Here is a 23272-nt window from a genome sequence, read left to right as displayed (position 1 = left end):
CTCGCCCTTCATAAAATCCAGCCCTTGTGTGCTGTGTATCAGACTTGGCTTCAAACCCATGATTTGACACAGACTTATGACTGTATCCAGTTGTCAGGGCATTTCCCTTTTAAATGCCATCCTTTTGCGGGACAATCAAAGCAAAATATTGGAGAGACAGAAAGCTCCAAATAAGAATGGGCAGAGCTGGGAATGCTCAGGAAACTTGGCAGCGCTTGCAGAGTGAAAAATGGAGTTAGCGTTTCGAGTGGAATGTGGTGTTGTCAGAGTGTATTGACTTCAGACGTTAACTGTGCTGTACACCTGACTGTCAGGCAATTGCAAATGTGTTTTTTTTTTGGCAGTTTTCTATTTGAAAGATCTCATGGAATTTATGGAATGACAATACAGGTTTTCCATATTGTACGTCACGTCCTTTGCTTTAAGGCATCTTCACTTCTCCATATTGCAAGTTCCACATTCTCCAACATTCACCAGGCAAATTTCTTAATGGATTTTTTGTTTGTAGTGAGTATTTCATGCTTATGAAACAATCTGAAATCTCCGACCCAGGGCCTCTTCCAATTACCATGCCAAACATTTCATGGGGGCCACGCGGTTGTGCAAATTGCCTGCAACTTCAAAGCAAAATGTATTTGAGGAAACCCTGATCCCAAGAGGTCCCCTTGTTCTGGATTCTTCCAGCAATGGAAGCAATGTCCACTTCCACCTTATCAAAGCCCTCCACAGTTTTGATAACTTCTGTCAGGCTCCTCTTTCTCAGAGTACAGGATCCCAGTCTGTTCCGTCTTCATTCTGCAGCACACACTGTTCATGTGTGGACATGGTTTGAGATTTGGATCCCGTCCATCAAAATTGCTGTGGCAGTTAAGACTCTTTCAAGTAGAGATAATGTCAAAACATTTTGTTTTCAAACTGTCACCTATTTCCACATTCTTCACATTTTACAGTGCTACATCAGTTTTATTGATTAATTTACCATCATGCTTGCTCACAGCGTACATATCACACTGGCAGCTCCCTGATGTAGACAGATATGAATTCCATTAACACAGAGGCCTTTGTAATATCCCTTTCTGCTTTTAACACTTTTCTTTAGATCTTGTATCTTCTGACTGAATCCAAAAGGTCATTTAGACAGAGTTCATTTATTGATAAGTTTCCTCTCCCGTGCCTGTTCTCCCCTATTGTTCCTCCAGTGCTGTGAAATTAGACCATGTGCCTTTACCAGAGAACACCATCCAATCCATGGCATTGTGATAAAGACATTCTTCATTCACCTTTGTGCAATTTTTGATGCGTTTGTGATTTGAATGCTTCATTTCTTTCGCCCAGTTTGTGCAGTGCAAATATGCATTAATCCAACTGCTTGTCTTTCCCCTCCTCCAGCCTTCCAAGATCTCCACATACCTCCAGCTCTGACCTTTTCACATTGCTATTGTCCACGTCCTCATCCGCCTGAACCCCAAACTGTGGAGTTCCCTCCCTAAACCTCTCTGCATGCACCAACCCAGCAGTCTCCCTACAATGGGTTTTCCAGCTTTTCCTTCCATTCCAGGAATGAAGATCTCTGAGTTTGCAGGTTTAACTTCGCTGTGACGACCATCACTTCTGTCTGTTGTGTGGCTTTTGACCCCTCCCAGGTGGCTATGGTCCTAGTAGGGGCTCCCACAATGAGCATAGGGCTGTTACCCCAATTTGCCCTATTGTAGGGATGGTTCTGAATATCTTTTAAGCTGCTGCTTAAAACCAATGTCTTTGACCAAGCCTATCAGTGTATCTCCTTGCGTGGCTTGCTATCACATTTGTTAGCGTTCCTTCAAAATGTCTTGGGTTGTTTTGCAGTACTAAGGGTGCTTAATAAATGTTAGCTATTGCTGTCTGATCATCTGTTTTCCAGCTTTCCCAATGAATTAGGAACAATGACAATGAATGCCATGGCTTGTAAAGCTCTGGAAGCCCACTGCTATCATGATCTTGAACATCAAAACCTTGAAGTTACTAAAACAGAAACTGCTGGAAAAGCTCAGCAGCTCTGGCAGCATCCGTGGAGAAAAATCATAGGTAATGTTTTGAGTGTAGTTGCCTGTAAAGTTCTGAGAAAAGGTGACGCAACCTGAAACACTAATTGTGATTACTCTAAAGGGATGCTGCCAGTCCTGCTGAGCTTTTCCAGCATTTTCTGTTTTTGTTTCTTGTTTTGCAACATCCACAGTTTGTTTGGTTTGTAAAACCTTTGACATTGTTGACATTGTTGCTTTTCAGCCAAACACAGTACCTCGTCACCACATGTCAATTCACCAAGTGTTCAACAAACCTTTCCATGAAATGTGGGTGTTTTGGCTGGGCTAGCATTTGTTGCCCATCCCTATTTGCCCCTTGAAGAAAGGGGTGGTGAACTGCCTCCTTGAACCTTTGCAGTGCTCTTTGCATGTGAGCACTAGGATTTTGACCCAGAGACACTGAAGGAGCAGCAACTACCCTTCCCAGCGAGGGTGATTTGGTGTTTGAAACAGAAGTTGCTAGTGGTGACATTCACTTGTAATTACTCTCATGGTTCCATGTGGTAGAGGTCGCTTGTTTGGAAGGTGCTGTCAAAGGACCTTTCATAAGTTGCTGCGGTGCATCTTGTAGATGGTACGCACTGCCTCTGAGCGTCTGGTGGAGGGAGTGAATGTTTGTGGATGTGGTGCCAATCAGTTGGGCTGCTTTGTCCTGGACGGTGTCAAGCTTCTTGTGTTGTTGGAGCTGCCATCCATCCAGGCAAGTGGGGAGTATTCCATCACACTCCTGAGTTGTGCCTTGTAGATGGTGGAGATGCTTCGGGAAGTCAGGAGGTGAGTTACCGGTTTCAGAATTCAAAGTCTCTGACCTCACTAGTCCATTGTTTTGGCTTAATTGTTGAGTTTTAGGACTCCTGGAATTCTAGATAGGTGATGCAGACCAGTGGCATGAGATTTGTGGAGCTGCTTCTCTCGATTTGAATTTTTCATCTGTTCTTCACATCATTATGTAAACATATCCTCGAGAATTTTCCTTCACTTCTGTTGCTTCTCGTGGTTGTCAGTATGAATCATACGATGAGACAACACAGATGGAGACTATTAATGTCAATGCCACTAATGTGCAATTGATATAAGATTTGGAGAATAGACTTCTTATAAGCTTAAAAATAATCCTTCTAACTGAACGTTCAAACAGAGCTGCTTCCAAAAAAAAAGTACTTGCTTTCGCAAATGTGATAGCAATGTTTGTGTCAAATAACAGTCAATAAATATGCTCGTGGTTTTTTTTCTCTTAACCTGGGAACAGTGTTTGGAATCTCTGCTTTGAAACTACAAACCAGGTTTCATACAGGTGATATGGGGGTGTTTAAATATTGATGGGGCTTAAATATTGCAGGGGATTGTATTCCTGTTTCTGGAATACTTTGAATAAAAACCAATAGAAGTCACTTTTGGCAAGGTTCTGCTCAGTGCAAGTTTAAATATTATAATGAAATAACAAGATGAAGTTGTATTTATCAGCATTCCTGAAATATGATGTTGCTGATTGTGGTTACTTGTACTGATTAGGTATACAAGATCATAGCTAGTTTCACAGCAAGTGATCTGCATGAATTAATCAAGCTGTTTCACAGTTAGCGTAATGCATATTGATAAGTTCGTCGCACAATGCTTTTCTATTTTTGGTGGAAATAGGATAGAGTATGAGTGTCAAATGACAACTTAATGGATGCAGAAGCTATTAGGTGCTTGCCAAAAAGCAATGTTACTTTTTTGTCAAATGGAGGAATCCATCACTGTCCAAAATTCATTTGATTCATTTATAATTAAATGAAATGTCGACCAGTTTCTCAACATTTTTTTTAACTCATCATTTACAGGTGATTAAAGGCATTGTCAATATTCAGGTTGGTGATGTGAATGACAACGCACCCGTCTTCCACAATCAACCATACAGTGTCCGTATCCCAGAGGTAGGTGGTAAACCCTGAGGAGGAGCTTTATGTTAAAGTCAGTCATAGCTTTGTGCTCTGTAATTTACTGAGTCTTTGAGATCAGTGAATTTCTTAGGTTATAGACTGAGCTGCCTTAATTCATTTGAATTCTGTATTAACTTAACAACTGGTCACTTGACACAATCTTACCCAATCTCAGGGGGCAGTAGTTGGATTTACACGTCCCCTTGGCCCAGGTGGTCAGGGGGCTCTAGCCTCGGGGTCAGAGTCACATAACACCAGGTTGTAGTCCAACAGGATTATTTGAAATCACAAGCTTTTGGAGCACTGCTGTTTTGTCACCTACTTTAAACCTGGACTGATGTGACTTCTGACCTTGTCCACCCCAGTCCAACACTGGCACCTCCAAATCAGTCTAACCTTAGCCAGCATTTAATATTGCACTGAGGGAGTGCTATGTTGCTGGATACGCTGTCCATTTGATCAGATATTCCAGGGAATCAAATGGAAACTCATGACTGTGTGACATTATTTGCAAAAGACTGTTTCTTCAGTGAACATCTCTGAAAATGGATCAAATGATTTTACGCTGCTGCAGTCTCTGGAATTTGCAGTGGAAGAAACAGGAGTGATGTTTGCCCAAACAGGATCTGTAATTAGTTAAATTCTGTGACCACTGTTAGGAGGGATGTGAATAAAGTACACTTCCTTACAATGTAATTGTTCTTGCTATGTGCACTTCCCACCTGAAATTCAGATTGGAGGTTCCTGATGGGTGGGATCCTGCGTAAGGATCCCTCCACAAAGAAAGGTCTTTGGTTTTATTTTGCAGACAAAAGTTTGCTCCTATTTGTTCTGGAACCTTTTTGATTCTAAAATATTGATCTGTGTTCAACTCGTTCCCTGGCTTTGCACCGCCCCGTCCCCCGACCACCTCCCAGTCCCCCGACGACCCCCCTGCCCTGTCGCCCGACCACCGGCCTGTCCTACAACCACCTTCACCATTTATAGCTTCCAAAATCTCTGCATTTTGTAGCTCTGACGTCATGCACATCCTGGTTTTAATTGCTTCACTGTTGGTGGCTGTGCCTTCAGCTTCCTAGACTGCAAACTCTGGAATTCACCCTCCTCTCCCTCTACTGGAGCCTCAGGCTGTCCTCCTGCCTACCTGTCTACTTTCCCTTATGATACTACGTAAATAAAACCCACACTTTTCATCAAGCCTTTTGGCCTTCCGTCTGGCTCATGCCAAATTTATTCTGAGAACTCTGTTGTAAACGGTTTCTTTTATTTAAGATGCCTCATATACAGGGCTTTGGTGAGGCTGCACCTTGAGTATTGTGTACAGTTTGGACTCCTGTTAAGACGAAGGAAATTCTTGCTACTGAGGGAGCCCAGCAAAGGTTCACCAGACTGATTCCCAGGATTGCAAGTTGAACATACGTGGAAAAATTGGGACGACTGGGCTTGTACTCGCTGGAATTTAGAAGAATGACGGGGGACCTCATAGAAACATATATAACATCCTGATGGTACTAGACAGACTAGATGCAGAAAAAATGTTCCCAATGTTGGGGAAGTGCAGAACTAGGGATCACAGTCTAAGAATAATGGACAAACAATTCAGGACTGAGATGAGGAAGAATATGTTCACTCAGCGTTGTAAACTTGTGACACTCTCTCCCACGGGAAGTTGTTGGGGCCACTTCATCAGATATATTCAGGAGGGAGCTGGACCTGGCCCATTGCTGCTCAAGGGGTCAATGGGTATGGGGAGAGGCCGGGAATGGGATACTGAGATTGCGTGGTCAGTCATGATCATATTGATTCTGTGTCAATGTTGGTTGCTATAGGTGAACCCTCAGGTGATGTTAGAAATGAAATAGATAATGTTTCCCTCAGAATTTAAAATGTTGAAGCATAAACCTAGTCAGAAAAGCAAAACAGTTCATTATTTTAAAATATTCAAAATATTTTTGAAGCATTTTGTCAACATTTCTATGTTTGGTATTGAGTAGGCAGAACTGTCTCTCTTGCATGTTCCTCTGCCCACATGATGCTCCATTTCCATATAATGGACCAAAACCTCTCCTGTGGAAGTAATTTCTAACATCAGTTTGCGTACAAAAAATGTACTTTGCTGTTGCCAAGATGAGGTACATAGTAAGGTTTTCTTTTCTGTCTGCAATTATTTACTGTCTCATTCTTAGATGGTGTGTGCACCATAGCCCAAGTTTAATGGCTTTCGGAATTGGTAGTGAATTGCCATCTTGAACCGCTGCAATCCGCCCAGTGTAGGGTGACCCACAATGCCCCGAGTGAGGGACTTGCAGAATTTTGACCCAGTGACACTGAAGGAGCAGCGATATATTTCCAAGTCAGGATAGTGAGCGGCTTGGAGGGGAACTCGCAAATGGTGGTCTGCCCATGCATCTTTCTACCCATATTTTTCCAGGCAGTTCAGGTTGGGCATTTGGATGATTCTTCTGAAGGAGCCTTAGCATGTTATGGCCATGCATACCATGCAGATGGTATATGCACAGCTACCCTAGCAAAGGGACTGAGCATTTAAGATGGCGAATAGTAAAGGTGGCTACTTTGTGCTGGACAGCCTCAAGAACCTTAACAGTTACCTGAGCTGTGCTTATTCAGAGAATTGCAGATGAGTGTTTAGAGAGCAATTGTTGCTGCCTGCTCTTATTAAGCGTTTTCAAAATCAATTTCCTCAATTGTATCCAGAGGCACAAATTTCCCACAATGTTGTATGGATGATGTTAGATTTCAGTTCGGAAATGAAGGAAGCAATGTTTTGTGAAAATCCCATGGGATTGTAAATTATTCAAGAGCAAAGTAACACGTTGCTGAAAGCAAACAGTGCAACAATAAAATTGTTCCTGCAAGTCTGCTTAAATTTATCAGGTGTACAAAATCTTAATTTGTATTCATACCGGACCATTGGTTCAGTATGAATAGATGTTAGAATAAAAAATTGAACATGAGCCAAAGAAGGCCCCTCCTGGAAACTATCACAATTATGTAGAGGACAACAGATCTCCCGAAAGTGGAAATCTAATTGGCGACATGGGGTGACGTCCTAAATGATGAGTGCAAAAACTCAAGCAGTTTAACTGATGTGCGAACCTTGTCATTATATTCATATTTCCTCATTGGGTAGGTCTTTTCACTCTCGTGCTCATGCTCACCCTCACTGTGTGTCTCTCTCTCTCTCATCTCTGTCTCTCTCTCTCTCTCTCTCTCTCTCTCTCTCTCTCTCTCTCTCTCTCTCTCTCTCTCTCACTCTTGCACACTCTCCCCCTCTCTCTCTCTCTCTCTCTCTCTCTCTCTCTCTCTCTCTCTCTCTCTCTCTCTCTCTCACCCTGTCTGTCTCTCTCTCACACACAGTCTGTCTCTCTCACTCGCTCTCTCTCACACTCTCTCTCTCTCGCACACTCCCCCTCTCTCTCTCGCCCTCTCTCCGTCTCTCTCTCTCTCCCTCTCATTCTCTTTCCTTCTCTAGCACGCTCTCTCTCTACCTCTCTCTCACACTCTCTCTCTCTCTCTCTCTCCCTCTCTCGCACACTCTCTCCCTCTCTCGCACACTCTCTCCCTCTCTCGCACACTCTCTTCCTCTCTCGCACACTCTCTTCCTCTCTCGCACACTCTCTTCCTCTCTCGCACACTCTCTTCCTCTCTCGCACACTCTCTCCCTCTCTCGCACACTGTCTCTCCCTCTCTCGCACACTGTCTCTCCCTCTCTCGCACACTCTCTCCCTCTCTCACCCTCCCTCTCTCGTGCTCTCTCTCTCTCGCCCTCACTCTCTCTCTCTCTCTCTCTCTCTCTCTCTCACACTCTCTCTCTCATGCTCTTTTTCTTTCTCGTGCTCTCTCTCTCTTGCACACTCTCCCTCTCTCACACTGTCTGTCTCGCACACTCTCTCTCTCGTGCCTGCTCTCATTCTCGCACACTTCCTCTCTCTCTGTCTCACGCTCTCTCTCACACTCTCTCTGGTGCTCTCGCTCACTCGCACACGCTCTCCTCCTCTCGCGTGCTCTTGCCCTCTCTCCCTCCCGCATACTTGCCATTGCCCTCTCACGCTCTGTGTCTCTGTCTCTCACTTGCTCAGTCTCCCTCGCACTCGTCGCCACACGCTTGCTGTCTTGCTCCCTTTCTCTGTTTTTTGCTCACTGTCTTGCTGTCTCTCACACTCAGCCTCTCTTGCACTGTATCTCTTACGCTCACTCTCTCGCTGCCTCTCTCACTTTTGCTCTCTTGCACTAACTGTCTCTTCTGCACTTACGGTCTTTCTCTAGTGCTCACTGTCTCTCTCCCACACTCACTTTCTCTCTCCCGCGTTCACTTTACATAGAACATAGAACATTACATAGAACATTACAGCACAGTACAGGCCATTCGGTCCTCGATGTTGTGCCGACCTGTCATGCCGATCTCAAGCCCATCTAACCTACACTATTCCATGTACGTCCATATGCTTGTCCAGTGATAACTTAAATGTACCTAAAGTTGGCGAATCTGCTACCGTTGCAGGCAAAGCGTTCCATTCCTTTACTACTCTCTGAGTAAAGAAACTACCTCTGACATCTGTCCTATATCTTTCACCCCTCAATTTAAAGCTATGCCCGCTCGTGCTCACCGTCACCGTCCTGGGAAAAAGGCTCTCCCTATCCACCCTATCTAACCCTCTGATTATTTTATATGTTTCAATTAAGTCACCTCTCAGCCTTCTTCTCTCTAACGAAAACAGCCTCAAGTCCCTCAGCCTTTCCTCGTAAGACCTTCCCTCCATACCAGGCAACATCCCAGTAAATCTCCTCTGCACCCTTTCCAAAGCTTCCACATCCTTCTTATAATGCAGTGACCAGAACTGTACACAATTAACTCTCACTTTCTCTGTCCCGCACTCACTCTCGACATCTCATGTTCGCGCTTTTGACGTTTCATGCTCGCGCCCTCACTAGCTGTTTGAAACTGGTCACTGGTTATCATTCTCTTCGCTACAAACACCTGACCACAGTCCTGGCCAGTAGTCACACCTAAGCATGCACTGATCACTTTTAATGTCTGCTGAATACCAGAACCACAAAATGTCTTTATTCATGAGGTAAAAGCAGGAATCGCTGGAGAAATGCTCCCACACTTTCTGGATTTATTTCGGATTATCTTCATTATTCCAGGGCTTCCAGACATGGACCCCATCAAAGATTTATGGTAATATTTTTCGTGTTTGGAATTGATCTATTTTCACAGTAGGTGGTGGTACAGATGTTGCCAAAATGGCTTTGGATCAATATCGAAAAGCAGCACATTTATAGGTTTATGTTTTTCTTTCCGGGGGGGGGGGGGGGGGGGTGCTGCCTGCAACAGATTTTCCAATCCATTTGAGTTCCATCAAAATCATTATCAGAAGCTGAGCTTCTCAAAAAAGATGAAGATGACCCGTTGAGCAATTTGTAATAAGTTTACTCTGGAGATTAGTTCCAATACTTAACATTTAAAATAATTTACTCGTAATAAAATCCAAAATATCTCTCTGTTGCAGTGTGCTTAATTGATGCAACAGTCAATTTCTGATTTGAAACAATCTGGGATCAAGCTTTTCTTGAATTTATAATCAAATTTGACTAGCAGTTTGCAGTTCTGAGGGAGTCCCATTTGCTGGCGATATTGTGGTGGCTCACTCTCACAGGTTTTAACAAGCCTGAGATCCCATGTCCAAACATTCATGGAGTTCTGCTAGCATCCTGACTCTGCATTCTTCCATCAATCAACAGAGCGCGCATGCAAAAAAAAATCTGTTCCTCCCCTTTCATGGTAACTTACTGTGCTTCAGGTGGCAGCCTTGGTTATCATAGCATCTCTACAGCATGGAAGCAGGCCATTTGGCCCATCGAGTCCACGCCGACCCTCTGAAGGGCATTCCATCGAGACCCATGCCTTCCTAATCTTATTTGCTGTAAGCCCGCATTCCCCGTTACTAATCCATCTCACCTACACATCCCTGTACACTACGGGCAATTTAGCATTGCCAAAATCCATGTAGCCTGCACATCTTTGGACTGTGGGAGGAAACTGAGCACTTGGAGGAAACATGGAGAGAGCATGCAAACTCGACACAGGCAGTTGCCCAAGGCTGGAATCGAGCCCAGATCCCTGGTGCTATGAGGGAACAGTGTTAACCAGTGGGCCACCATTTTGGTCTCCAAGAAGCTGAATTTTTGAGAAGCACTTGAATGACCGCTGGCTTATTTCCTTTTTAATGGTTGTTACATTCTTGAGTTGAACTGCTCACAGTGCAGCCAAATTAGCTTCTCATTGACACATCTTCCAACTTTTACAAGTCCTTTATTTGCGCAACGAGCAAATGAACAAATGTTGGGGATCATGTTTGTAAACTGTCATCGTGCATGATTCCTATCTGCCCCGTCTTCTTGCCTGTCAGCCCTCTGAGATCTCTGCACTCCAACAGTTCCAAATCCTGATTTTGTTCATTCCTCCATTAACACTTGCTGACCCCTAGATTCTCCTTTTCTCCATCACTTACTGGGAAGAATAAAAACCAGTATCACAGAAATAGAGAATAACTATGGGATTCCAGAGCAACTTAGGGATTCCAATCTGTGAGTCACATAATGGTTGACATTTGGACATAACATTTTTCATCCCATTTGGTTCTTTCATTACCATTTTATCATGAGATGAAATGAACACAACAAGAATGAATGCTCTGCTTATTTAATGAAGGATGTAAAAGCATTGAAAGTGGTTCACGAGGAAGTTCATGAAATTATTACTTGAAATGAGCGAGTTGTGTTACAAGGAAAGGTTGGATGGTCTGGGCTTTGTTCCACTGGAGTTTAGAAGAATGAGGAATGATCTGGTTGAAGTGGATGAGATCCTGAGTGGTCTTGACCAGATGGATATAGAAACAATGTTTCCTCTTGCATCACATCAGGGAAGTGGGCCAGGTGTCACGCAACTTGATGGGTGTATTAATGATAGGCATATACTTGTTCTTGGGCTTGGACATTTGGGTTGTGTGTGTACAAATGTTTTTTTCTATACAAACTTCACAGGATGTTGGGTCAGCATTTATTGCCTAGCCCTAATTACCCAGAAGGCAATGTAGTGATTGTAATGAGGTCAGCCAGGTGGACCTCATAGGATGAGTTCACCAACTGGACCAGATTATCAGCCCCAGACAGGGAGGTCTGGCTGACAAACATAAACACCAATGTTAGACATCCTCCTGCTCTGGAAGGCGACTCTGACAAGGCTGTAGCAGAGTCAAGGACTTTCCTTGTGTAAATGAAGGGTGACTGACCTCTGTGGAGTTATTTCAGGAAGTTGAACCATCCACATTGTTGTGGGTCTGGAGTCACACTAGGCCAGACCAGGTAAGGGTGACAGTTTCCTTTCCTGAAGGACATTCTGACAGTGGACCATGGTTTCATGTTAGTGAGTTTTGAGAAGATTTGTAGCTCAGGTTGAGTTTCTGGATGTGAGTTTGCTCGCTGAGCTGGAAGGTTAGTTTTCAGACGTTTCGTCACCATTCTAGGTAACATCATCAGTTCTTGCAAGGTATTTTGTAGATGACGTTTGTTTTATTTGTTGTCTGTATAGGGTCTTTTAAGTTCATTAGCTGCTGTTTTAGTGTGTTGGTGGGTTTGTGGGCCACCCTGATGCCAAGAACTGTGACAAACACTACATTGGACAAACAGGCAGAAAGCTAGCCACCAGGATACATGAACATCAACTAGCCACAAAACAACATGACTCGCTATCAGTAGTATCCTTACATACAGATGAGGAAGGACACCACTTTGATTGGGACAACACACCCATCCTAGGACAAACCAAACAGAGACATGCACGAGAATTCCTGGAAGCATGGCATTCCAACCGGAACTCCATCAACAAACACATTGATTTGGAGCCAATCTACCATTCCCTGAGAAAAAGAACAGGAATGACATCACCAGCACAGGAAATGACATCACCAACCCAAGGAAACCTAAACAGATAAATAGAAAGCGGGACATAACACCAGCGCTTCATCGGAGGCTCACTGATGATGTTACCTAGAATGGTGGTGAAACGTCTGAAAACTAACCTTTCGGCTCAGCGAGCAAACTCACATCCATGGTTCCATGTCATGGTCATTGTTAGATTGAACTGATGTCAACAAAACATTACCTGGTCTTTAGATTAATTATCTAGCAATAAGACCAATAGCCTGTGTGTGCGCATGTGCGTGCATGCGCGCACACACACACACGCTTTGGAAATTAGGGTTGGGTGTGTACAAGTGTAAAAGAGTATTTCCTAATCAACCATTTAGAGATGTTACTACACACCTCTGGAACTGGTGGGATATGTACAAAGGACTCCTGGTTCAGAGGTAAGGACATTTACATTTGCCATAAGACTTATGTATGTGTGTGCATGTATGGACAACGGGGTTGAGTATGTCCATGTGTGTTTTGGGTCAGTGGTGTGGAGTGTGTACATGTGTGTTGGTGCATTAAGTAAGTGTGTGGATCTGTTTTGGGGCTGTGATCGTCCTCCTGTATTGGTAGCGCCTGTACTAACAGCTTTGGCACTGGCAATCGGAGATGATCTCTTTACCAGTTATGGATGAGAGACGATGTTCAGATTGGAGAGAAGGGAGTATTGGAGCTCTAAATGACTAGATCATGACTGTTGTTGCAGCAAAAAATGACAAGGAGACATGCCGGACTTAAATCTGGTATTTTATGGTGTGCTGCTGTTAAATATAATTCACACAGATGTGTATATATTGCAGATTAGTGTTGGAAATTCTGTTTCTCTTGCATGGATTTCAGATGAAAACGTATGATTTATAAAATTGTTCAGTGTTACCAATCCCTCTTCGTAGGGTCATGCTCCACACTTTTCCAATCTCAAAGCTTTATTATCAGTGTTGCAAAACTGATGGGAAAAGTTAGCTTTAGCCTCTGAATGCACAAGCAAACATTGCATAACATTCAGCATCTCTGCTCATCTAGCCTTTCTGAACATTGATCAACAGGGTATCAGTGCCATATCTGTTTGTGGAATCTTCCTGTTTGCAAACCGTTTGCGATGTAACAATATCTTCACCTCAAACCTTATTCCATGGCTGGTGGAGGCTCAAAGCCATTTGAGATATGGTATGAAGGTACGAGAAACTGTAGAGATAACCTCTGCGTTTTCAGTGTGACAAACTGGCAGTTATGAATTTGGAATCAAAGCAAATAAGACAAAATATGTAGATCATCAGCTCAGATGGTATGTATGAATGGAAATTATTTATGATCCCCAAATTATTTTATAGCTTGGTTTGTAAAATGAAATAAAGGCACTTGTTCATAAATTTATCATGAAAATGACTTTACCAATTCCATAAAAATTTTTCTTGAGAAAACATAATGATTCTTTTGTCATTTTAAAGGACCATTGAGTATTGACAGAGCTGAAACTAATTCATGTGACAAACTTCATTAAATTTGCATGTATTCATTTTATGCTAATCACTGTCCTCTGACTGATATTTGAGTCTGGTAATAGAGTTTTATGACGTTCCAGTTTTCAGAATGAGTTCTGTCTGTCAGGGTGCCCTGCAGTCTGTGTCGCACATTAGTTAAGGAATGATTGCTGACCTTCACTTTCCATTCGGTGTGATAAAGCAGCAAAGTCATCAAATGAGAAGACTTTTGACAGAGAAGGAATGGAATGTGTAGAATTCCCACACCCAGTAGGCTTGAACAACAGAGCTCAGCTTGATGAAAGTGAGATGAATACGTTAGGAAACGTTAGGAAGATTCCCATAAACCTCCGTCACTGGGTCAGAAACAGAATGATGCTATCCCCAACAGCCTTGGCAAAATTTATTTTTGTCTTACAAAATGCAATAGTTCAAGAAAGCAATCTACCTGCACCACCCTTGAAGAGCAGCTGGAGATGGACCAGTGATGTCCACAGTACTGCAAGATAACTTTAAAGTTGGAGAAGAGGCATTGTCCATCACAAACTTTGTCTTGTTGGGACTATTGGAGCCTGGTCAAAAGTTGCTGCATTTAGAATGTGTGTATACATGAGTTTTGATGTGTAGAGACTAATGAATATCTCAAACAGTTCAACCATGACATTTTCAGCAACCCCTTTCAATTCCGTAGATGCTTGAACGCTGTACCTTACCCCTGAGAGATAATGGGAAATTTCCACCTTGCCTCCTGACATTGCTGGTCTGCACACATCTACTGCCTGAAGAACATCACGGAACAGCTGAAATCTATTTTTGATTTTTTTTCTTTTCTCTTCTTAGAATCACCACAGTGTAGAAAGAGACCATTCGGCTCATCCACAACGTTTATTTCTCTTGTACTTCCAGTAATCTCTAATTGGTCATGTTCTGTCCTCAGGATTGTATATCTGACATGGAATGTTCATAGCAAATACCAAGACCATTGCAATCACATTGTGTGGAACATGTTGTAAGGAGACAAGTTGAACTCTAATTGCAAATGCTGTAATAATCATGCTGAAATGGAACAAGATTGACCTTCTGAAGAGCATCCCACCCAGACCCCTACCTATATCTGTAATCTATTCCACTCCTGCCTATAATCCCACATTTCCCATGGCCAGGCCACCTAACCTGCACATCCCTGGACACTACAGCATAGCCAATCCACCCTGACGTGCACATCTTTGGACTGCAGGAGAAAACCCATACAGATGCAAGGAGAAATTCCAAACTCCACAGAGACAGTTGCCCGAGGATGGAATTGAGCCTCGGTCCCTGGAACTGTGAGTCAGGAGTGCTAACCAATGAGCCACCGTGCCATCCTTTCTGTGTGGAACAGCTGAGATTGGAAATGAACCAGTTGGGGATCTATAAGTGGTGAAATCTCCTCTCCTTTCCGATTGGTGCAGAATTGTTGCTCCTTGATTGGAACCAAGTAATAAAACAAAGAACTATGTGCGTTGGAGACCTGAAACAAACAAAAACAGGCAGTACAGGAGAAATTCGGCAAATGTGGCAGTATCTGTAGAGAGAGAAACTGAGTTAATGTGTTGAATTCTTCTTCAAAGATCTGAAGAAAGGTCACTGGACGGTTTATGTCCAATGTATCAATAATTGATTATATTCCCAATCCTTGGGTTCGATCTGGTTGGTGATATTTTATCTGCAGGCAGGAAGCTAAGTGTCAGGAATTCAGGGACCCCACATTCCGAGCTGACTTTTGGTCCTCCTCCAGTCTTCAATTGCTCGATAGATCGACAGTCATCCAATTCTGGCCTTTCGTGCATCCTTGAGCTTAGTTTCCACTTTTTGAAAAATACACTTTATTCATGACATTTGTACAGTTTATGTTTTAGAAAGCAAAGGAAAATTTTTAAATTGCACTATTTTTTAAATTACAGAATTTTTAAAAACTGCGAATCCATTACAAAACAAAATATATAGCAATATTAAAAGAAAAATGCATTATAAAATTTGTTAAAAAATTGCAAAACATTTCAGTATGATTATTACAAAATTTGCAGTAGGAGCTTAACTTGTCTCCATACAACATGTTCCACACAAAGTGACTGCAATGGTCTTAATATTTGCTATGTGCATTCCATGTTGGATATATATCCCTAGGACAGAACATTACCGATTAGAGGTTACTGATCGTACAAGATAAGTAAACTTTTAGAAGGGTCTAGACCCGAAACATCAGCTTTCCTGCTCCGCGGATGCTGCTTGGCCTGCTGTGCTCATCCAGCTCTACACCTTGTTGTCTCAGATTCTCCAGCATCAGCAGTTCCTACTATCTCTGATCGAGAATCTGTCTCAGTCTTAAAAACGCACAAGGATTCTGCCCCCACGGTTCTATCTCAAGGAGTTCCAAAGACCCAGTGCTGGAGAAAAGAAATTCCTCCTCATCTCAGCCTTAAATTGGCTCCCTTTAATTCTGAGACTATGTCTTTAGGTCCTAACCTCTCCCACGAGGGGAGATATGCTCTTGACTTTTACAAACCTTACATGGATCAGTGTTAGTAATGCTCTTGTTAAGTTCCTGTGAAAGTTTACTTCATTAATAGAGCTGGATTAATGCATGCGTTCGCTGTTGCATGTGTTTAATACTCTGAAGGGTGTTTTTTTAGCTTTAACTATGCTAATTCTAATAAAATAATAACAAGTATACAGTCTCAAAACTTGCAACTCTGAGACGAATACTTTGCTGGTTTTCAAGTCTGTGTGATGTGCTGGTACCTTTGATTCTAGACCAATAGCGTTGTCTGCATCTACTATGAGGGTCTTGCTGCTAATTTTACTCCAACATTCTGTTGGTAGAATGGCAATGATGTCTCCCTCCACAGTTACAGTAAAAGCAGCTCTGTACCTTTTGCCTTAAACAATAGTAGTGGAAAATTAAGTATTGACCATTTGTCAGTAATGAAAGGTATTTCTTTTATCTTTTATTTGTGGCGGGCTTTTCAAAGTGCCATGAGGTGTGGGCAGGAATTAAAAGATAATCTGGGAAGTTGTCTCGGTTTCCCAGTTTCTCGGGGATAGTATCACATTGGGGTGGAGGAACATGTTGAAGGTTTAGGAAAAGGATTATCCTCACCGAGGAGTTTAAGATGTTGGTCGGATTGGGATTGGAAATTTTGGTTTTATTTAGCAAGTCCGAACAGTCTGATGTGTAATAGTGAACAGCACCCAGTTTTCTGCAAGGCCCGGCTAGAATCTGGTGAGGTGTTTTGTTCCTTTTGATAAGAACTTGGGACTAGGCTGGGATGTCTGGTTGGAGTGGACACAGTGGACTGAAGGGTCTCTTTCCCGCGCGTGTGACTTTATAATTAAATTTCGCGTGTGGTGCCTTCTAGAAATATCGGCCATTTGCTATCTGGGTTTGAGATTTTGAACCTGTGTTGCAGCTAATTTGTAACAAGCCCATCACTGAGGGGAAAAAAAATCAGAGTTTTCTTTGTATTATATGAAGGAGCAGAGGTCAGGTTTACTGATGAAGCTAATTAATTACCACATGTCAAAGAATGCATGCAGCGAAAGCGTTTTAATTAAGCTCACACTTGCTGAGCAAATTTTGAATTTGGAACAACTAATTTTACTTGTCCGTATTTTAATAACTTAACATGGAGCATGTTTAACTGTCTTTATTTCAACTTCAATTTGGAAGAGTGTGCCTTAACATTAGTATTCACTCAGGAACATGGATCAGTAATTCCACACTGAAGGATCAGTTGTTTTTTTGCTTCGGTAATTCCACAGACACTTTTCTGAAGGGCAGTTTCTGGGGTATTTTGACTGCCTTTTGAAGGATAATGCTTCACTCATGGATATTTCTGTGTGTTGAATCCCTCACTTGTAATCTTTTGAAATGCAAGTTAGCAATGACCTCATGCAAGGAGCAATTGAGGCGAGTTTGGCCATTTGACCAACTGAGCTGACTGCGCCATTTTATTTGCTTCAGGACCTTTCTTCCTTCATTTTGCTCCCACATCTTGCCACCATTGACTGTGTCCTTATTCGCCAAACTCTTTAGACTTCCACCAATCTCAATAATCGTTAAGTAAGACTCTAGATAAAATGAGGCTAATCATTTTGGCATTATATAAGTGAACAGTGTGCTGGGAGAGAATTAGTGGGATCCCAATATCTAAAATCCTGGAGAAAACACAAAGGCAGTGAATTATGGAGCAGCACTATACCTTAGTAAATAAGAGAATACCAGAGAGCTTCATGAATATTTATCTGAATGGAAGACATCTGTTAGAGGTAATTAGCAATGATTTGAGGCTCAGTGGTTAGCACTGCAGCCTCACAGCGCCAGGGACCCAGGCTCAATACCATCCTTGGGTTGCTGTCTGTGTGGAGTTTGCACGTTCTCCCTGTGTCTGCGTGGGTTTCCTCCCACAGCCCAAAGATGTACAAGCTAGGTAGGCTGGCCGTGCTAAATTGCCCATCGTGTTCAGGGGTGTGTAGATTAGGTGGGTTATGGAAGATGGGTCTGGGTGGGATGATGTGAGGGATGGTGTGGTCTTGTTGGGCCGAAGGGCCTGTTGCCACACTGTAGGGATTCTATGATGAGAGAAGGAATTTGGTAATGGGATGTGGACACCCAGTGCTGAGGGCCTTAACTGGCCAAATCTATGGCAATAAATTCCATGTGTTAAGTGGAAGTGGCTTTGTACTGGAAGTGGTGCCGCAATGATGAAGCAGAGTTTGGGTCAACTGGGAAGAGTGTGATGGTTATGTAGAGTTTGTGAGAAGTGATGGGCAAAATAGAAATGGTGATATTGTAATGCTCCATATTTTCTCAGCTCAGTGCTTTTTTTGTCAGTCAGTTTGCCATTGTGTGTGGTAGACAGGGAGCTGCGTATAGCCATGGACTTCAGTTGATGTTAAGTCAGAGACGAAGAAGTAATTGGAGGAGGATATGCAGATGTAATTAAGCTGATGGTTGTGTCCTTAATTGCTAGATTTCTCATCAAAACTGTCTTTGCCCCACATTTACAACAGGTAACTTCTTTATGTAAACCTCTCACAGTCTAGTTGTGTCAACCTGCCAGCGCTGGTCCTCCAGTACTCTCAGTGTGAAGGAGAACAAGTTCAGCAGGACAACTTTATACTGCTTCCAATTGTACATGTAGAGAGAGAATTTATCATGGAGAAAGTCGACTAAAGTTAGTTGAGATTTTAAAAATCATGAATAACAATTGTTTGAAAGTACAGAACTTGAGTATTTCAGAAACACTCAACTATTAGTTGAATTTAGTCAGAGTGACTCTGTTGATTTTCGTGAAAAAAAATCCCACTCTATTTGTAGTTACAAAACTCAGCACTTTGAAGGTTAACTAACGTAAGCGTTGCTGAAAACTGGAATGGGACTTCCCTCATCCTGTCTTTGCCAATGCATCAGCAAGAATGTACTGTGGTATGAACCTGCGATCACTGGGGTTCAGTAAAGATTGATTAATTTCTGAAATGAACATGGTCACAGCATGGAATATTTGCATCACAATAACATTCATCTTCTAAATCGGCATTACCATCTTTGATAAATGTTTCATACTACATGTTGATCTCCACAGAAGATCAGTCCTGCTGAGCACGTGTCCCATTCGACAGCAAGTCATCTCAGAGTGCAAGTTTTCACCTGCTTCCATGTCCCTATTCATCTTAATGGCTCTGAATTCTTGATAAGAATGTCGTTTGAAGCTTTATTTCAGAAATCTCATTACTAGGTGCAAACTTTCTTGACAATTTGTTGCTATTCAAGTTCGATCGTTAAGAATCTCACTTCTACCAAAAGGATCTTGTTTTATCATTAACCAGTTCAGAGATGGTATCACACACCTCTGGAACTGGTGAGAATTAAACTGAGGCCCAAGTCCAGAGAGAGGGACACTACCAATGAGCCACAACAGCCCTCCAAAAAAGGCCTTATGATGTGTGTCTTTATTATGACCAGGCAAGAAGCATGAATTGGCTCTCTCGTTCTCAACCTTCTTGGCTACTCACAACACATTTGTAGTTTTTAGTATGATATTATATCTTCTGTTTAGTCTTTTAGCTGCAAGCTTTAAGGTCTAATTGCAAAGTTTTGATTGAAAAAGAAAGTAGTTTTATGTACTGATCGCTAGAGAAAATGATTAATTTTTGACTTTAAGCCAATAGCTTTATGCAGAGCTAACTGTCTCTCTGTGCCTCTCACACACAGTTAAAAGCAGATAGTGTCACGTGGGGAAAATAAATACAAAAATCTATGTTTGAGTGTCCTGTGGTGTAAGGTTTTAACTTAAGACCACAGTTGGTTAGTCAGTTTCCTGGACCAACAGTAGTGTTGAATATTGCTGTTATCTTTTAACTTCTCAGCTCTTTGACACTTCCTTCCAGTCAGTGCTACTGAACCAGGCACCTTGTTTCTGGGAAAGGAGACTTCTTAACCCATTCAATTCTGCATCCTTAATTCCATCTCCTCTAGTTTGCCAAAAACGTGTCCTTGAATTAGCAGCTTATTAACATTTTGTGTGTCTGCTGGCGTTATGTTTGCAGCCTTAATAATCGCATATGAGGTTTTGTCTCCAACAGTTAAAGATAATCACAATGGTACAGAGTCACATAGGCACCAAGGACCTTATTTGTGCTTCAGAGAGTGATGTCATTGCCCTTTGGCAAAAATGTTAGTTTTGGTTCTCTGGTCTAATCTGTGTTTAATGAAAGTTGAGATAACACGGTGTGAAGCTGGATGAACACACCAGCCAAGCAGCATCAGAGCAGCTGGAAAGTTGACGTTTCGGGTCGAGACACTTCTTCAGAAATGGGGGAGGGAAAGGGGATTCTGAAGTAAATAGGGAGAGGGGGGTGGCGGATAGAAGATGGATAGAGGAGAAGATAGGGTGAGAGGAGACAGACAGGTCAAAGAGACGGGGTTAGAGCCAGTGAAGGTGAACATAGGTGGGGAGTTACGGGGGGGGGGGGGGGAACAGGTCCATCCAGGGAGAACGGACAGAAAACAGGGGTGGGAAGAATGGTTCGGGAGGCGGGGATGAGCTGGGCTGATATTGGGATGCTGTGGGGGGAGTCCACATTGATTCCCTTGGGCTGCAGGAGTTCCCAAGTGAAATATGAGATGCTGTTCCCACATCTTTTGAGTGATATCATTGTGGCAATGCAGGAGGCCCAGGATGGGCATGTCGTCTGAGGAGTTGGGGGGTTGGGGAGTTGAAATGGTTCGCAACTGGAAGGTGCAGTTGTTTGCTGCGAACCTAGCGTAGGCGTTCCACAAAGCAGTCCCCAAGCCTCCGCGTGGTTTCCCCGATGTAGAGGAGGCCACAACTGGAACAGCAGATACAGTATACCACATTAACAGATGTGCAGGTGACCATCTGTTTGATGTGGAAGGTCTTAGGGCCTGGGATGGGGGTCGGCGGGGAGATACAGGGGCAGGTGTCCCACTTGCTATGGTTGCAGGGAAAAGTGCCGGGGGTGGTGGGGCTGGAGTGAAGTGTGGGGCGGACAAGGGAGTTCTGGAGAGAGCGGTCCCTCCGGAAAGCAGACATGGATGGGGAGGAAAAAATGTTTTTGGTGGTGGGGTCAGATTGCAGATGGCAGAAATATCGGAGGATGATGCATTGGATTTGGAGGTTGGTGGGGTGGTACGTGAGGACGAAGGAGATTCTGTTTTGGTTATTATTGCGGATAGGGGGTGTGAGGGATGAGTTGCGGGAAATGCGGGAATCACGGCCAAGGGCATTTTTGATCACTGTGGAGGGTAAGTTGGCTAGCTTTGCAGGTCGGATGATCATTGTGGTCATTTTATGGCAGTGTTTTGGTCTCTTCTTAAAATTGTTACAGTCCATCAAAGTCTCAGTTATTAAATCAGCGGAAGAAATTCAAAGGTAAGGTGAATGTATTTTATTATCATAATAATAACCTCCATCATCCACACCATTACAGAAAATTAGAAGCATTTATTCTAAATGTAATGAGACAGCTTTGGTGCACATCTGTTGAAATTAGACTAAACTTAATTTTAATGATATTTTACTCCACCTTTTCCTTGGCTCATTTGATGCATTCTTCCCTCTAGGTTCAAGTCTTGTTTCAGACCAGCGTGGCTGGTATTCCAATGCGGGACCGAGGCAGTGCTGCCCTGCCACGAATGCCATTTTGCAGATGAGCCATTCAACTGCATCTCCTTCTATCTTGTGAGGACCTAGAAGGAGGTCCCATGGTGCTATCTTGAAGAAGGAGATTATGTTCTACATCCTGGCTGACCTGCCTGCCACAGATATCTGTCCATGAGAGGTTATTAATAGTAACCCTTGTGCAGTCCTTGTGGAGACTAAGCAACAGAATGTACTCAGATACAATCTGCAACCTTAAGGTCCAGACTCTCCCACCGCTCCCCCCCCCCCCCCCCCAACCCAACAACTACCCCTTTCCTCTACTATTAGCACCATGCACCTGGCATGCCTAAAAATGAAACAAAAATAAAGTGAAGAACCACAGATGCCTGAGATCTGAAACAGAAGCAGAAATTTCTGTAGAAACTCAGTAGGCCTGGCAGCATCTGTGGAGAGAGAAAAACAGGTGAGCATGAGAAAGATGAAGGACTGTTATGGTGTAAGGATGGAGAACAGGAAGGTGCCCTTATAGCATGTAAACCCTGGGTTGGATCTGTTAGTCCAAATGGCCTGTTCCCGTGCTGATAATCCTGTGCTATCCTGTGTAGTTGGGGAAAGCAAGTTTTGTTATTGTCTTGTGTGATCTGTGGCTCAAGGTTACCCAGGAACTATTTGGTTTGTATTGCAGGTGTTTCACGTTGATATGATATACTGTGTTGGCTTATCCCATGAACATGCCTCATTAGGGAGCAGTTTAATACTGGCTAACAAACTTGCTGCTGGCTCTGAACATTAACAATGAAATTTCCTGCAATAACACCTCTGTATCTCCTTTACACTCAGTTACATCAAAACCGTATGACAAATGTCATTTAATCTAACACTAGCGTAGAATCGCTTCCCTATTATTCAACTCCTATATTCAAAACAGTAATTAACAACTTGTATTAATACCAGTTAGTGATAGGCAAGATTTTGTGAATTGCATTTCTAACAATTGAACCTTAGAGTTTCAGCATATTAAAAAGCAGAATCTGGGGCGTATTACTACTGTATATTTTTCAGGTTAGCAGGTATGACGTGCATTCAACACGAAGCACTCAAGTTGCGAGAGGCCATGTAAGAAATTGATCCATAAATTAAAACCTTTCAATTAAGCAGTTACAACACAAGCCGTGGAAACAGTTATGAGGCGGAATACTTAATTGGAATTTTGCCTTTACACGAGCCAGTATTAAATCACAGCGAGGCATTTAATTCACTCCTCACCACTTCCTTAATATATTTTTGGGCAAACAGCCCATTTATATTAACTGGCGCTGTTGTAGATAATTGTACTGTTTACCCAACTATGATATTGACATTCTTATTAAAATACTCAAATCTCCACATAGAAACATGCAGAACATTTGCTTTTCATCAACACTTCCATCAATGTCAACCCTACATTCAGTAATGAAGACATGAATGTTTGGGGAGAATGGATCACGGTGTTTTCATCTAAATTTCTTTCTCTAGTCAGAGTTGGAAAGCAACAACAGCAACTTATATTTACATTATTCCAAACCGTGCAAGGATTTATTAGGGCAGATGACCAATGACTAGCTCAAAGAGGAAGGAACGTTTTAAGGAACATCTCAAAGGAG

The 23272-nt window shown here is 42.7% G+C and overlaps 1 protein-coding gene across 1 annotated transcript in view; it reads left to right on the top strand.

Moving 5' to 3' along the window:
* cdh23 (cadherin-related 23) overlaps positions 1-23272 on the top strand; it is an 807091-nt gene that overhangs the window by 156053 nt on the left and 627766 nt on the right. Inside the window, exon 6 of the mRNA XM_059640347.1 lies at positions 3887-3979. Within this exon, the coding sequence (XP_059496330.1) occupies positions 3887-3979 (93 nt within the window). The remainder of the gene's footprint in view (positions 1-3886; positions 3980-23272) is intronic.

Source organism: Stegostoma tigrinum, chromosome 37, assembly GCF_030684315.1.
Source record: "Stegostoma tigrinum isolate sSteTig4 chromosome 37, sSteTig4.hap1, whole genome shotgun sequence".
NCBI lineage: Eukaryota > Metazoa > Chordata > Chondrichthyes > Orectolobiformes > Stegostomatidae > Stegostoma > Stegostoma tigrinum.
Note: the sequence above shows the minus strand (reverse complement) of the source record. Positions and strands in the feature narration are given on the sequence as shown.